The sequence below is a fragment of the Micrasema longulum genome, unplaced genomic scaffold (assembly GCF_059751315.1).
Source record: "Micrasema longulum isolate JH-2025_06_02 unplaced genomic scaffold, ASM5975131v1 h1tg001391l, whole genome shotgun sequence".
Taxonomy (NCBI): Eukaryota; Metazoa; Arthropoda; class Insecta; order Trichoptera; family Brachycentridae; genus Micrasema; species Micrasema longulum.
Genome location: NW_028278577.1, coordinates 131458 through 146995, shown reverse-complemented (window position 1 = coordinate 146995; position 15538 = coordinate 131458). Strand labels below are relative to the sequence as shown.

General features: G+C 33.9%; 1 protein-coding gene across 1 annotated transcript in view; it reads right to left on the bottom strand.

Moving 5' to 3' along the window:
- Positions 1-15538, bottom strand: part of LOC148275553 (uncharacterized) — a 97834-nt gene that overhangs the window by 79530 nt on the left and 2766 nt on the right. The window contains exons 3-12 of the mRNA XM_088235544.1: positions 15054-15241; positions 14037-14178; positions 13092-13304; positions 11818-11950; positions 9988-10972; positions 7603-8004; positions 6795-7018; positions 5538-5723; positions 4082-4224; positions 2579-3375 (exon numbers count right to left, since the gene is read on the bottom strand). Of these exons, the coding sequence (XP_088091670.1) occupies positions 3092-3375; positions 4082-4224; positions 5538-5723; positions 6795-7018; positions 7603-8004; positions 9988-10972; positions 11818-11950; positions 13092-13304; positions 14037-14178; positions 15054-15241 (2900 nt within the window). The 3' untranslated portion in view covers positions 2579-3091. The remainder of the gene's footprint in view (positions 1-2578; positions 3376-4081; positions 4225-5537; positions 5724-6794; positions 7019-7602; positions 8005-9987; positions 10973-11817; positions 11951-13091; positions 13305-14036; positions 14179-15053; positions 15242-15538) is intronic.

Below are 15538 nucleotides of genomic sequence, written 5' to 3'. Positions count from 1 at the left end.
TTCTGTGTGTGAAATAAAACCTGGATGAGTGTTATCGACTCGATGGCTACTATCAAGTAAAAATCCTAAAGAAGGTAATCACACCGAACTGTATTCTTAATCCGCCCGGATAGTTTTACAGGGTATGTAAATCTCTAGACTTCCATAACACTTAAAGAGGTTCTCAATCTTTGTTGGAATATATGTCAAATTGCATTAAGTTTAAATTGACTGTCAACTTTGAAACAAATTTGTACAATTAATTATTAATATGTATGTAATTATAAGTTAGATTGTAAGAAGTGTGTTTTTTTATGTTTGTTTTTTAAAAGTATATTGACGGTCCTTGCGTATACTATTGAATCTGCATTTTGCGAGGTTTACAGGAAACCAGAAACAAAGCTTGAATGTTTTTTTAAAGCAATCAGATACTGTAGACTTGCTGAAAATGTATCTATTGTATTTCAATACTCATGTTAGGCAATTCTACATTATCTGGTAGCTTCTTAAAAAATTATCAAGCTTTGTTTCTGCTCTTCTGTAAACCTCGCAAAATGCAGTTTCGATAGTATACCCAGGGACAATCGATATACAAGATGTGTTCAGAAAATAACGGGAATTTCGAAATGCGAATTTTTGCGGGTTTGGAGAATCCGATTGTAATTTAAAAAAATTTATTATGTTGTTATACATGGCCCTGAAGTATGCTAAAATTAGACGGGTTAACTAAAGTTTGACGTGTTTTTATGAGCTCGGAGATTTTTGTTTGTTAAAAAAATGCATAAAAGAATTTGTATCAAATTTTGTGTAAAAAATGAAAGTGTAACAAAGTGTGTGAAATATTAACAAAGATCTATGGTGAGTTTGCTATTATTATTATTGATAACTTATATAGCGCCATTTTCATAATAAAATACCTCAAGGGCGCTTTGCATAGTGATTCTATTGTCAATTAATTTAATTGAAGCTTTTAAATTTGCAATTTAATTAAAACAATTTATTTTGTTGTCACATGCTACGGATTTATTCAAATGATTTAGAGAACAAGTGGGTTTTAAGTTAAAACAAAAGTTTATGAGTGGTATGAGCATTTCCAAGGTGGCCTTGAAGACGTTGAAGATGACAAACGGCCCGGACGCACCTCCAACAACCGATGAAAACGTGGAAAAAGTTAATGAAATGGATATGAACGATCGCCGAAACACAATCAGAGAAGTCGCTGATGATGTTGGCATATTGATTGGCTCACCCCATGAAATTTTTTGAAAACATTGTTGAATTTTGAACAAAAACCGGCGATCGGAAGTTGCTCAGGTGTCACTTAATGAAGTCAACGACGATGCAGAATTACTGAAACGTGTTATAACAGGTGACGAAACATGCGTTTACGGATATGACGTCGAAACTAAGGCTCAATCGTCCCAGTGGTGGCATTCTGGATCGCCAAGACGAAAATCGCCGAGCACGCCGAACACATTCAACCTTAGCGGCTGCCACAGACAAAGTAAACAATGAAAACAGCTGAAAATTTTTGCTCACTTCAGGGGCATGTTAACTGACATGTAAATTGACAATCGGACTATTCAAACCCGTGAAATTCAAAAATTTCCGTTATTTTCTGAACACACCTCGTATATCTAGTCTGGAATTAATTTTGTGGACTTTATGAATTTTGTCTTCATTTCCGACCACCATTCCGTAGTATTATTAAATTTATTCAATAAAAAAAGTCCCTCTAATTTTATGTCTTTTATTCATGTTTAATATTTACATACTTATTGACAAGTGAACGTAGTTATGCAGAAAGCAGCCAGTCCACAACTTTGTAAAAATGAGTTATTGATGTTATCAGGTGTAGTAAGGTCGATTCTATGTTCTGCTAAAAACAGCCAGACCGCTTCTCAATTCGCAGAAAACACCCACAAAACTAGAAAAATCTTATGCTACTTTAAAAATCTTTTAAACTGGTCAAATACATAATAAGATTCTTGTTTGTAATATTTGAAAAATTCTTATGTATTCATTGCTTATCGTTTGTTAAAGTCAAAAACATTCCAACTATTGTGTAGATTTTATAATTCACTCTTTTCCCAAAATGGCTATTATCTCAGTTTTACTTTTCTATGGCTGGCTGCTTTCTGTATAACTACGTTCAAGTAATCGACTCTGTACTGTGCGCCTAAGTATTTATTTTAATTTGAATTACTATTTATTTATTTTTTGTGTTTTCTTTTCTCCTTCTGTAACCGTCATCATAAAGGGTACTCGTAAAGGTTTGCCTTCGACCGGGTTATCACTAGAGCCCTTACAGGGCACTGCAGATTGAACAGACACCTTGCTAGAATGAACCTTTCCGAAACTTCTAGATGTAGGTTATGCAGTGCAGATATGGAAACACCTATACCCATTCTATGCGAGTGTGATGCTTCGCATCATAAAAGAAGCCTCATCCTCGGGGGACCACTGGTTAAACCCGAGGACGTTAAAGAGCTGGTTCCCTACCTAATAGCCCGATATTTTACTGATCTGGGCTTGGAGGAGGAGATTTGGCAAAATGTAAACTCTCATCTTCCACACAGTAGCCAGGCTCTTTATAGACTTGGGCTTGGAGGGCGAGAACTATTTACGGGGACCCGTCACAATAGATCTTCACAGATCGCAGTGACGTCGGGAGCTTGCATAGCACTGACCCCCACCTGGCTCATCTGCCCATCTAGTGTCATCGCTTTACACAAATTATGCAAAAGGCCAATTTTTTCTATGATTTTTTCCAGTATTAGCTTTCATCTGCTTATTCGGGGCGAATTGCTATCGCAGTAACTTGACCCCTATGAACTAAAACTGGAAGAAACAATATTAAAATAAAATTTCAAGTCGAAAAGTTGAAATAACCGACTGTTGCTTGCTAGTTACAAATAATTCCATGTAAAATACTATGCATTTTTTTATCCACAGAAATCAATTACCATCTAAAAGGGTTAAAGTTTAGAGTAGTCGATTATTTTCAGAAATCAGCTGCTAATTATACATTTTACTTGAGATGTTTTCTTCTTTGGAAACTCCAAACCTCCTTGTGATAGTCAGCTTATTACTCTATGAAATCAGACTTTCTTCAAGTTATTGTGTCCGAAACCACAGCGTGTGTGTTCATATGTCTCTTTAGGTGGGCCTTCCTACCAAATACTTTCCCGCAGCCTTGTTTTGGGCACGGGAAAGACTTGTCCGGCGGGGGTCGGGGCTGACGGGGACCGGCGGGGGCTCCGATTCCGTGTACGCGGCCGTGTGCGGACAGGGTGCTCCGCTGGGCAAAGCGAGCCCCACAGCGAGAGCACTCGTAGGGCTTTTCCCCCGAGTGCGTCAGGAGGTGGGAACGCAGAGACGATGGCTGACGGAAACCTGAAATATAAAAAAATGAGAATGGGGTAGTTTAGTGGTTTAAAAAAAAAAGTATATATTTTAACAGGCTATCAAACTAAGCCAAAGACATTTTTATTTTATTTTTATGTATCATCGCTATGATTTATTAAAGTTTTGTAACTTTGAAAATACCCAACAAAACTTTGAAATTACACCGTCTGCGACGTCGCGAGTTCAGATCGGTGAGTGATTAAACACACATTTGAACGGTGAAATATAACTGACAAGAAGCAAAGAAAACTGAGGTTTATTGTACGGACCGCTGACTTGCAGGCATTCAACGACATCATTTGACGTGATCGGATTAGTTTGTACCCCAAACACGCTAAACATCGAAGAATATGGCCACCCAAGACACTGAAAATCTGTTGCGGTTGCGATCATGTTTGCCCTTGGTTGTCACAACATAATAATGCTTTAATTTATTGGCTATTGCGAACACATGATCAAAAAACTGGGACGTTTGAAACTAAATTTGATACACACCATTTTCCCGTACTTTGACTTAAATTGTTTAAAATATATCCAAGACTTGAATCCAGAACTTTTACTCTAGGACCGGAGACTTTATTTCCAAGAAGAATGACGCACTCATATAAAATTAATTATTTAGCCAAAATGGAAAACAAACAAAGCACAGAAGCTGTTAATTTGACAATTCAGTGTATATGATAATGTCACTAACCTCTGCCACACGCCTCACATTTGTAGGGTGTCTCTCCGCTGTGAATATTCTGGTGCAGTTTCCACCCGGCCAGGTACCCAAACTTCTTGTTACAAATGTCACACGAGTACGGCTTCTCTCCGCTGTGGGTCTTCAAGTGAGATCTACAGGTGGAATAACAATAGTATTTATCATTCTAGCAAAGTGTTTAATTAATCTCTAGTGATAATCCTCACTTCATTTCGGCTTAGTTTCATTAGGTCGAAAGCAAATCTTTGCGAGTACCTACTCTTCAGTAATTCTTTCGCATGGTGCTTTTTCCCAGAGCATTATACTCAGCGCCCAGGTACACAAATAAATGTTATTGTAGCATAAATACATTCACACAAAACATAACTCACTTAAACAAGCATATAATAACACATATTTTTATAGAAATATTTGTTTTCTTATGATTTTTTTAATTTTGGGTCCATTTCTAACTAGTCATATTATACTGAGCATACAATTACAAAGATGCACATCTAATTTATTTATTTATTATCATATTATATCACATACACAAAATTATAATTTATACAAAGTTGCTTTGACTATCTAACTAGGGTTATTTACCCCGTTCTAAGACAGTCAAAAAAATATAAAAAACAGTAATCAATATATAGAAACAGTTATAAAGATAAAGGACAAAGTGAAAAACAAAGTAAAAAATGTAGTAAAAAACGAAGCAAAAACATACTAAAAACAGAGTAATAAATGTAGTGAAAACTTGGTAAAAAACATTAAAAATATATAAACATGCATATAAAAATTCCCTGTGTTATTGATATTACCTGTATCAAAAAGAAAATTAATTAAGGAATTATATATGTTACAGACAGGTATGTATTACATTTTTATTAATAAAAATATGGTATGGAAAATAGATATAAAAAATGTTTTCTTACACGAGGTAAAAATTAGAGCATTTAATCATACAAGTGAAGTTTCTCAAAAATGTATGAAAAAATTAATAAAAATGTACCATATACTTTGAATTACGTCATAAGTTTTTCTGAATCAATCAGTTACAGCGTTGTTATGTGTTGTGATAGATTTTTGGTTTACAGTAAGCTAACTCAGCAGTCAGGACAACTCACCGACACTAGTGACGTCACAGACATCTAGTAATGTCAATATTACTATGTACATCATAGCGATGACACATAAAAATAAAATAGTTTTTTTAAAGCTTAGTTTGAAAATCTACTAACAAATAAAAAAATATTTTAAAAACATTGAACTTCCATTAGCGTGACTATTGTATAAACTTGGACCCGACTCAAAGATCTTAAAAGATGTAGAAAGACAAATTTCTTTCTTACAAAGATTTTATTATATTGCAAAATAGCCTATGTCCTGGCTAGCTTGAGGCCAGGGCGTGCATGCGTGCAGCCACAAGTGACCGTGAGAACACCCTATATGTAAAAATGTTTACTTGAGATGCGAAGAGTTGAGGAAGGCCTTCCCGCAATGCTGGCACTGGTGGCGCCTCTCCCCCGAGTGTGTGCGCGCATGCTGGGCCCTCTGCCCGGACTGCGTGAAGCGGCGAGGGCAGAGCTCGCAAGCGTACGGCCGCAGCCCGCAGTGCAAACGTGAGTGCACCCTCAGGGAATGAGAATACCTATAAATCGCATTCATTATCATTTTGAAATCAGAACCCACGAATGTTACTTATCGGACAATATTCTAAGTTTGTCCAAATGTTTGTAGACGACAAAGACTGGATTTCACCCCCTTATTAAGATTAACATATTACAACAGAGATGGTGAACATTTTAGAGAAGGAAATACTACTATGTAGCACCAGTATTACTTATCGATTGATAGATCTAAAGCTCTTGTAGATAGTCTGTTTTACAAGTCTTAATTTGTTGCATATGAAAAGCTAGGTATTTAAAGGGCTTAAGACTTGTCATCGGCTGGTTCATGTGGCCACTTTACACACTGTAGAACATCCACCACCTACGTATGTTGATTTTTGTGAAAAGCTGAAACCATTATTGTACGCGAGATTCGTCTGACTGAATTATTTCACCCACTAGGCACCACCTGAAAACACTTTTTATACTTCTTATACCAGTTAATTTAATCAACAATGCTTTAAGTACATGCAAATGTTTGTAGACAGGCTGAGTTTCCTCCCTAAGGAGTTATTAAGATCTAAATTTGTTGCAACAAATAGGGAAAACATTTTTGAGAGGGGAATATGGAAGTCTCCCAGCAAGGAAATCCGGCCTGTCTACAAACTTTTGGACACACTCAAAACAGTGTTAAAATATGAAACTGCTTAGATTAAGATGGGCCGGACATGTACACTGCCATCGTAAGCACAAAAGCTGTTTTTTTTATAAAAAAACCCAAAACTAATCAAATATTAGGTAATGTTCTACAAGAAATTTCGAACCATATAGCAATGAAAAGTAAAAAAAATATTTAAATACAAAAAACAGTACAACGTTTTTCAAGCAATAACACAATATCTAGAGATCCATAAGCAAAAACTCAGCGTAGATGTGACACACATAGGTTTTATGCTTTAGAAACAATTGACATACTGTGATTTTACTTATGATTATTTACAGTTTTTTTTTTAATTTGCATAAATACTAAATACTTATAGTAATTATTAAGAATCTTGATATCTCCTCTCATCTGTCATTTTCGAATTAAAATGAAAACCTATGCAACTTACTTGAAGATTTTTGGACATTCTGTACAGGGGTATTCTTTCTTGCCTTTGAGTGTTTCCTTTTTTTTGACAATTTTTTTTCGACTTATTTTATATTCTTCTTTATGATTTTTACTTTGTTGGCATTTTTTTTCAATCGAATTAAAATCAGCATTCTGCATTTTGACTAAAATTTTAGATGGGTCTTGTTTTCTTATTATCCGTTTGGGCTTCTTTTCTATGAGAGGCTGTAAATAAAAAAGAGAAGAATTTTTTTTTTTGCCTTTTTAAATACATTCTTTTCTTTTTTGTTAAGAATGCTACTTGCTACAAAAAATAACAATAGGGAGACCAATATCTTGACGGAGACGATGTTTTTATTTGTTTTTATAGATATCTCAACCGAGATGAAGGAACTAAACACTTAACACACTGTGTAACATTCACCATTCTGCCCAATGTTTGTGATTTCCACTTCTACACATTTTTTTCTGAGGTTGTATATCTAGTCGAAGCAGGCCTCCTTTCACATTATTTGACGCCTCCTCATAGGCGACATCTGTTGAATTTTTGTCAAGTTTTTTTATAGTAATATTTTTCATAAAAGTCATTTCCTCGTCTATGTTGAGATATTGGTCACTTTAGATAAAATCCTAAAAGTGTTCAATTCCAGTATTTGTTTACAATCCATATTTTCTCAATACTGGCAATTGTTCACCAAACAATTTTTTTTCCTCCTCTATCAAGCATTATAAAATTATACTTCTATATTTAAATACATATTTTATATATATAAATGGCAACAATAATATTTGATTCATTTACCGCTCACCTTTTCAAAATCACTAGAATCATCATTATTCAAAAATTCTGCTCTAACATCTTCATCTTCTAAATCACTAATTTCTTTCTCAATTAAAAGATCATTTTTATTTCCTATTTCTGCACCATGAATTTTTTGTTCTGTTTGAGTGTTGCCAGCATTAGGATTATTTGATTCATTTGCAGTTTCTAAATTATCATTATTTTCATTCTCCAAATCAGGTACTTTTTCATCCTCAATTTTCAGAATATGCGATGAGGCAACATCAGAATTTTTCTTTTGTTTTTTATGATCGCTATTGGTGAAATATGCATTAATGATTGGTTGAAGTATTTCTTTGGGAACTATCTTTAATTTTTCCCTCGGCACTATTTCTTTTTCTTCTAAAACTCCTGATTCTGGATTAGTTACCTATAAAAAAAAGCAATAATAGAAAATAAAATGGACAAATAAATAACATGCAAGTCTATCAGTATAATGTTGTGCCTACTGATACAAACGAAATTTGTATGTTTACTTGTTTCACCGACGGGCACTAACAACACAGGCTAATTAAACATTCGGACGCACTATACTTGTTTGCTTTATATATGAACGAGGTATACTCAGTAAGCAAGGTCCGTTTGTATTCCTTGCCATCACAGCGCCGCGATTAGCAGTTTCATTCATGTGTGGTGCTAACCCTGACCTAATGAAAAGGAGTTGACGCCATTATAAATTAGCTGACTTATGCTATTTGGTGCTTGTTTGAAATACCGAAAAAAATTGGAAATCCCACTGCTTATTTTATTTTCATTTTATTGGAAAGCTAACAGACATTTATAAAATTATAAGATACATGTTTTAAATATATTTCATAAGGTCCAATTAGAGGCTTCCTCGTAATATTGGTAACATAAATAACTGTCACATAAATATAATATGTGATGTAAAATAACTAATAGTACACAACTTGCAACATTATTAATATGTAAATGTAATTTATATTATTAAAAGTAAAATAAAAAATCTACACTTGAATATTGCTCCCACAGTTATAATGTAATACTGTTATAATGTTTATTAATATTATAATGTACATTATGAATATGGCTGACCATAGAGTGTACTTTTATTATATATGCGGTGAATATTATCAGTAGGGATGCTGCCAAAAAATAATCATGTCCTTACTTTTAGTAGGCATGATAGTAAATATACATTGGTAAATATCTAATTAAAATCAATATAGCATATTATCACTTTTACAAAGTGCGCATAAGGTATTATTATAAATTATTACAAAAATGATGTTTTATAATTTTTCTATAAGTACCTAAAACTCGAGATGTACTTAAATTTTGGCCAAATTTCAATAATACGCTATATCAAGGCCAAGGTACCTTTATATTCAGAACAATTACAAATAAAATACGCATACGCACATAGGAATGCGATAATTTTAGGAACATTTGTATATTTTCTTTTCACATTTATAATTTTTAATAATAAAAGACATATTATTATTTTCAAATATTTAAAGAATGCGCCGCATCCACAGTATGTATGGGCAGAACGCGCTTGACTCCTACATACAGTACAGCACATATGTATAATAGGCTCTGGATTCAAAATCATAACTTGAATTTGTTTTATAAATTTCATTTTTAGTTGAAGTAAAAGACAAATTATTAATATCGATATGATTGAATTGACGATTACACATATTGCAGGTTCTATTTACAAATGAGTTTTGATATGAATTTGTGGAACATTTAGAAATTTTAAATAAAGATTAGTTTCTAGTCTGCGCTTAGTAAGTGATAGAACCTAAGGACAATCTATCAAATTATTCGATATTCTATACATAAAGATGACATCAGCCGTGTTCCTCCGAGTTCCGAATGTTTGGAGTTTAGGTAAGCTTATGTGAGATATAAGGTCTGTAATTTATTTTATTTTTATTTATTTATTTTATTCACAATATATTTATGTAACATTTATTGAGACATAAATTCCAATTCCATGGAACCAAAGTCCTATGTTGAGTTGGGACGAATATATGTAAAACACTTTAACAACATACATATTATACAGAACAAAAACATCATTAAAAAATACATGGCATATCAACATATAAGAGAACTTGCAATAAAAAAACAATTTATGAAAAAATAAAATTGAAATAAACTAACTCAAATATTTAAAAAACCATCAAGGAGTTTCTCACTCAAATTTGTTTCCTTAATACGATGCACACTAAACCAGTCCACGTTTATCATTCAGCGTAAATGCCACGGATGCGGCAACCTGTGATCACAGCGGCGTGATAGCAAGAAATACAAATGGAACTTACTTTCTTAAAATACCTCTTACTGTGTACCTCACTAAAATATTATAACAACACATACTTACCAACTTAGTATATTTAACTCTTGGCATTGTCCTCTTATGTCCAGCCACATGGTCCACTAGGTCTGTTTGTTGTGAAAAATTGGCGTCACATATCCCACATTGCCACGGCTTACAGTTATTTGCCGTTTTCACATCCACTTCTTTGCAACTGTTTTTCAGATGGATTCCAGTGTTTGGATATCGCCACTTGCAACTACTTTTAATTTTCGTATCGACAGAAGAAGCCTCTGCAATTTTATCTTCGCGGTAAAAATGATCTAGCCTCGGATACGTAGCTTCCAAATTATCATAATGATTTCTTACGCCGTCCGAAATGTAATTATCTCTATTATCTAAGTGATCTCGTTGCTCAATGTTAATTTGTTTGCAATACCCATACGCTTCTGTTTGGTATTTCAAAAAGTCGCAGTTGTATCGGTTGCTATGTTCAGAGATAAAATTATTCCCAATGTTGCAAAGTCTTTTGTTGTAATCGTTGTCCAATCCATTGGAAATTTCATAGTTGTCAACTACATGCGAGTTTTGATTAATAAATCTATTATTGTAGGTGTTGAATTGTATGTCCGTGCCATTTTGACAACTCAGTAGAGGCCTGTTTAAATTATTGACTGCACTTTCAAAGCAGCTATTGTGACTCATATAATTATTCATCGTGACAAAATTAGGCACATTAATATCTTTATGAATGATTTGATCGCTGTATTTTTCAATAATGCAGTCTCTGTTGTCAAATGTTTGCTGTTTTTCTTTGCTGTCAAAGGAGTTGAGTGTTTTTTTGTTCCGGAAGTGTATTTTCATATGCCTAGTAAGATGGTTGCTTCTTCCGAAGCAGGAATTACAAAACTCACACTTGTATGGTTTCTCGCCCGTATGAATCCGTCGGTGTTTGACCAAATCTGATTGGCTGATGAATTTCTTGGTACAAATATCGCACGCAAAACGCTTGTCCCCTTTGTGCATTCGCAGGTGACACGCTAAAACTGATCTGTAAAGAAAAAAAACTTTTATCTTGTAAAAAGTCTCAAAGATTCTGTGTATCTGATAACCACGTATTTAGTTTGCTTAAAATGACTAAAATAAATAATATGCCGACCGGTTTTCAAACATGACTGTCCCTTTGTCGAGGCTTAAAAACAAACTAATATTAAATAATGAAATAAATAAAAACAACTATGTTTTTAAACACTTGTTTTTCTACCGACCGGTTTCAAAGCTATATGAGTTTCATTATCAAGGTATAATTAGTTAATGAATTCTATCCATTTTTGTTTTATCAATGTTTACTAAATATTATGACGCGTATTTGCTGCAAAGTAGTTTTTATTTATTTTATAATAATGAATAACCACAAAGTTAGTGTTTCAAATATTAAATTTATAATACGAAACAATTTAAATCTTACCAAATAACAAGAAAATACCCATAACACATCACCCGCTAACATGTGTTCAATGCTTCTTTTTACTTGGATTCAATGATATTTTTAATTATTAAACATTTTAAATAAAAGAAAATGACAAAGCTAGTGCTTCAAATATTATTTTATCATAATAAACCTTTTTTAAATGCGACATATCAGAATGTGCCTATGTGTCAGTTGGTTGGCAATATGAAGAGTTTGATTTATTTTTCATTTAGAATTATGTTTCCTCATTATCTCAACACTTAATTGCTATTTATATTTCATGTAGGTTTTGTCTTGCGCTTCTTAGATGTTTGCCAAGTACGCTCACTATATATATATATGTTTGGATAATTTATATAGCGCCATTTTTGTGAAAATCACCTCAAGGGCCTACCCTACCTATAATAAGAAGGATGTATTTTTACCTCTGAGCAAAGCACTTGGAGCAGATTTCACACTGAAATGGTTTCTCTCCGCTGTGAGTTCGTATGTGTGCTACCAGGAGAGAGGGAAGGCTAAAACTCCGACTACATACTCCACATTTGTAGGCCTTTTCACCTGAAATATGATAAAACACGTACATATCAGATGTCTATTTTGAACACATGCATTTCAACAATATTTTGAGTTTGTCCAAATTTTTGTAGACAAGGACTGGATTTAACTCCCTGGGGAGCTGTTTATATTAACATATTACAACAGAGATGAAGAACATTTAAGAAAAGGTAATATAGAAGTCTAGGCATCTACAGGGCTTATGACCTGTCAATGGCTGGGTTTAAATAAAGGTTTCAGCTCTTTAACTTCACAAACATCAACAGATGAAAGAATTGAAGGAATATAGATGTTCAAATATAGGCAGAATGGTGAATGTTACACAGTGTGTAAAGTGGCCACTTAAACCAGCCATTGACAGGTCATAAGCCCTGTAGATGCCTAGACTTCTATATTACCTTTTCTTAAATGTTCTTCATCTCTGTTGTAATATGTTAACATGCATTTCAAATTAAACTCAAATTCATTTTTATTGGACCAAAATATCACTGCAAATTAAACAAAATATTTAAGGCGTTCAATTGGGACAACACGCCAGGATCCTCGAGCAATGGCTCGATATTATATTCAATAGCAAGAGTATTTGCCCCTTAAACATAGTTTCACTAATGTGTCTGTGAAAGATGTCTATGTCCAAAGTCATGTTCAGCTGCCTGACTGCTCTTCCCATCGGCATGACCAGAGGTAGGATGGTTCTGAAAGTCAGGAGATAAAACAATCTATGCTGATGCTGTCGGAAATATACACCCGGAAAAAATAATACCCTCCAATACGTTACATCAAGGTAAGATGATCAGTCTTACGCTTTAGATGCAAAGCCATCCTTAATTGTGAAACTGCCCAATATCTTTCATGGCATCGAAAATTTCTATGTGCTGCACATGTTTATGTGCAATTTTCAATCCCACAAACTGTCCTTTGTACAATTGCATAAAATTTTGTACCATTTTCCGACCCACGTGATAAGAGGACATAATGTGAATGCGTAGGCTTCCATATTCTAGTCTCAAAAAGGCCCTCTTTGTTGAAATATAAAAATTTTATTATGCTAAAGAAAGCCAAAATAACAGAAGGTACCAACACAATATTTTAATGGTTTGAAAATAATAATTACAATACATTAATATTTATTATGTTTCTAAACCTGTATGTCTCCTGGCGTGAGTCTTGAGGCTTGTCAGTTTCTGGAACCTTTCCCCGCAGGCACTGCACCTGTAAACGCCTTGCACGTGGGAACGTGCATGACGTCGCGCCAGTTCTACGCTCCCACACACACGTCCGCACACGTTGCACTTGTGTCGTCCCGTGCTGATGTGCGTGGATATGTGCGATCTCAGGTGGGACGCTTGGGTGAAACCTGAAATTGATTACTTATTTATTAGCATATACACGCCCAGAGGGCTTTTACAAAATATAATGGGTAATACCTATAGTAAATAGACAAATCAGGACAGTTCAATCACAATACAATGTGTCCTGGGCTCGAGTGACTGGCTGTTGTTATATGAAAATATATTAAAAAAATATTAACAAAAAACTTTAAAATGAACAGTCTATCTCTTATAAGTAAATAGTTTTTTAAAAAATTAAAAACATATCATTTTAGTCATAGTACTTAACAGTCTTTTGAGATATCTTTAGATTTTAGATCCTCATGAAAAATTCATGAAATTCATCCAACAATAAAAGGTTGTCGACCCTCGACATAGATGGTCCGTTTTTCCCACGTTTGACAATTCACCAGTGAATAAGTCCCGTCTTATCTCTTAAGCTCTTTATTACAGTAATAAATTATTCCTACAATGTAAACTCAATGAACAAAAAAGTCAATAAAATATGGAAATTGCTTTGCATTTATACAACCTTTCTTTAATTTTATTATACCCACAAAACTAACCAAATAATCTTTTCCATTGATTTTACATTTTATAGATAAAAAAAGAGATGTCAGCTTGGGGCATCTCGATAAGGACACATTCATCTTATTGATGCAGTTATAATGTAGGTACATATTTATTAAAATAAAAACCTAAAATTTACTAATATGTCTAATTAACTTAGTAAATAAATTAGGCAAAGATCAATATACCCTTTGAACAAAGTTCACATTTGAATGGTCTGTCTCCTGAGTGGCTCCTGAGATGCACCTTGAGGGAATGCCGAAGTCGGAAATTTGAGCCACAAACATCACAAGAAAACCTTTTCAGTGCATCCTTATGAATATCTGTACCCTGAAAAAAATGGACAATTAATTATGTTTTTAATCTGCATGTTTAGAAAATTAGAGAAGAGAGGATAAACCATGCTATTAAAAACTAATGATAAAACCATATTAATTTTAAAACGTTAACATTGTCATGATACCAAAGACAAGGAGCGCCCTTGAAGTGATTTTCACTAAAATGGCGCTATATAAATTATCCGATTCCGAAATTATCAGATTCCTATTTTTTTTAAAGTCAATGTCAATGTGCACAGAGCATATCCGAAGGATTTAGGTGCACTTAGGATTTTTAAAATTATAATTGTATAAAATCACAATAAATCGTACACAAATCTTTAACTACACACCTTCTTTTTGATTAAGACTTTGACGATGAAATAATATTGAAAAACCCAAAAAGTTTAAAAATCTACTTTTAAAACTGGGTCTAATCAGACCCACCATCGCCATGTGAATATTTCTTTTTTGAGCCAGCGGGCTTTAACAGATAAGAGTCTAAAGAAGACGTCAGAAACAGCTGTATCGATTCAAAGGAAAACCAAAAACTGTCAGCAGCTATTAAAAAGGTATACCATAAACCTAAAAGTCAGTGATTTTTTTTTCAAACTATGGACAAACAAAGGTCTGTGATTGGATATGCAAATAAATTTTCATTTTGTTCATGAAAACATTTTTTAGTATCCAATTTTGTATGGCATTAAACATTCTTATTTTTTTTAAAAGCATATTATTACACAATTTGTCTGAAAAATAATCCTTGCAGCATTGATCAAATTTGTCAACACCTTTTAAGTCAACATTTTTTATTATGTACAAACTGTGGTTTGCTGTATGTAAAAAAAAAGCAACTAGTGTATATTGTAGTAAATACAATAAACATACATATTTGTAGAGTTTTCCTCCAGTGTGGCGGTTAGAGTGCACCTTGAGAGCGCTGAGGTGTGCGAAGGTCTTCCCGCAGTCCGCACACGTGTAGGGACGCTCCTTACTATGGGATCTCATGTGTGCACGAAGGTGAGACCCATTCACATACGCTTTGCCACACTCAGAACATTGATAAGGCTTTTCTCCTGGAAACAAATGCGTTTGATTTAAAATTATTATAATGGCTGGTGTAAGGTGACCACTTTACACAATGTGTAACATTCACCATTCTGCCTATGTTTGAACATCCACATTTCCTCAACTCTTCCATCTGTTGACTTTTGTGAAGTAAAAGAGCTGAAACCTTTATCGTGTGGGTGAGATTCATCCGGCTGAACCAATTCACCTACTAGGCAACGCCTGAAAACAATTTTCCAACTTTTTATACTTCTTCTTTTACCAGGTAGTTAATTCAACAATGTTTTGAGTATGTCCAAATGCTT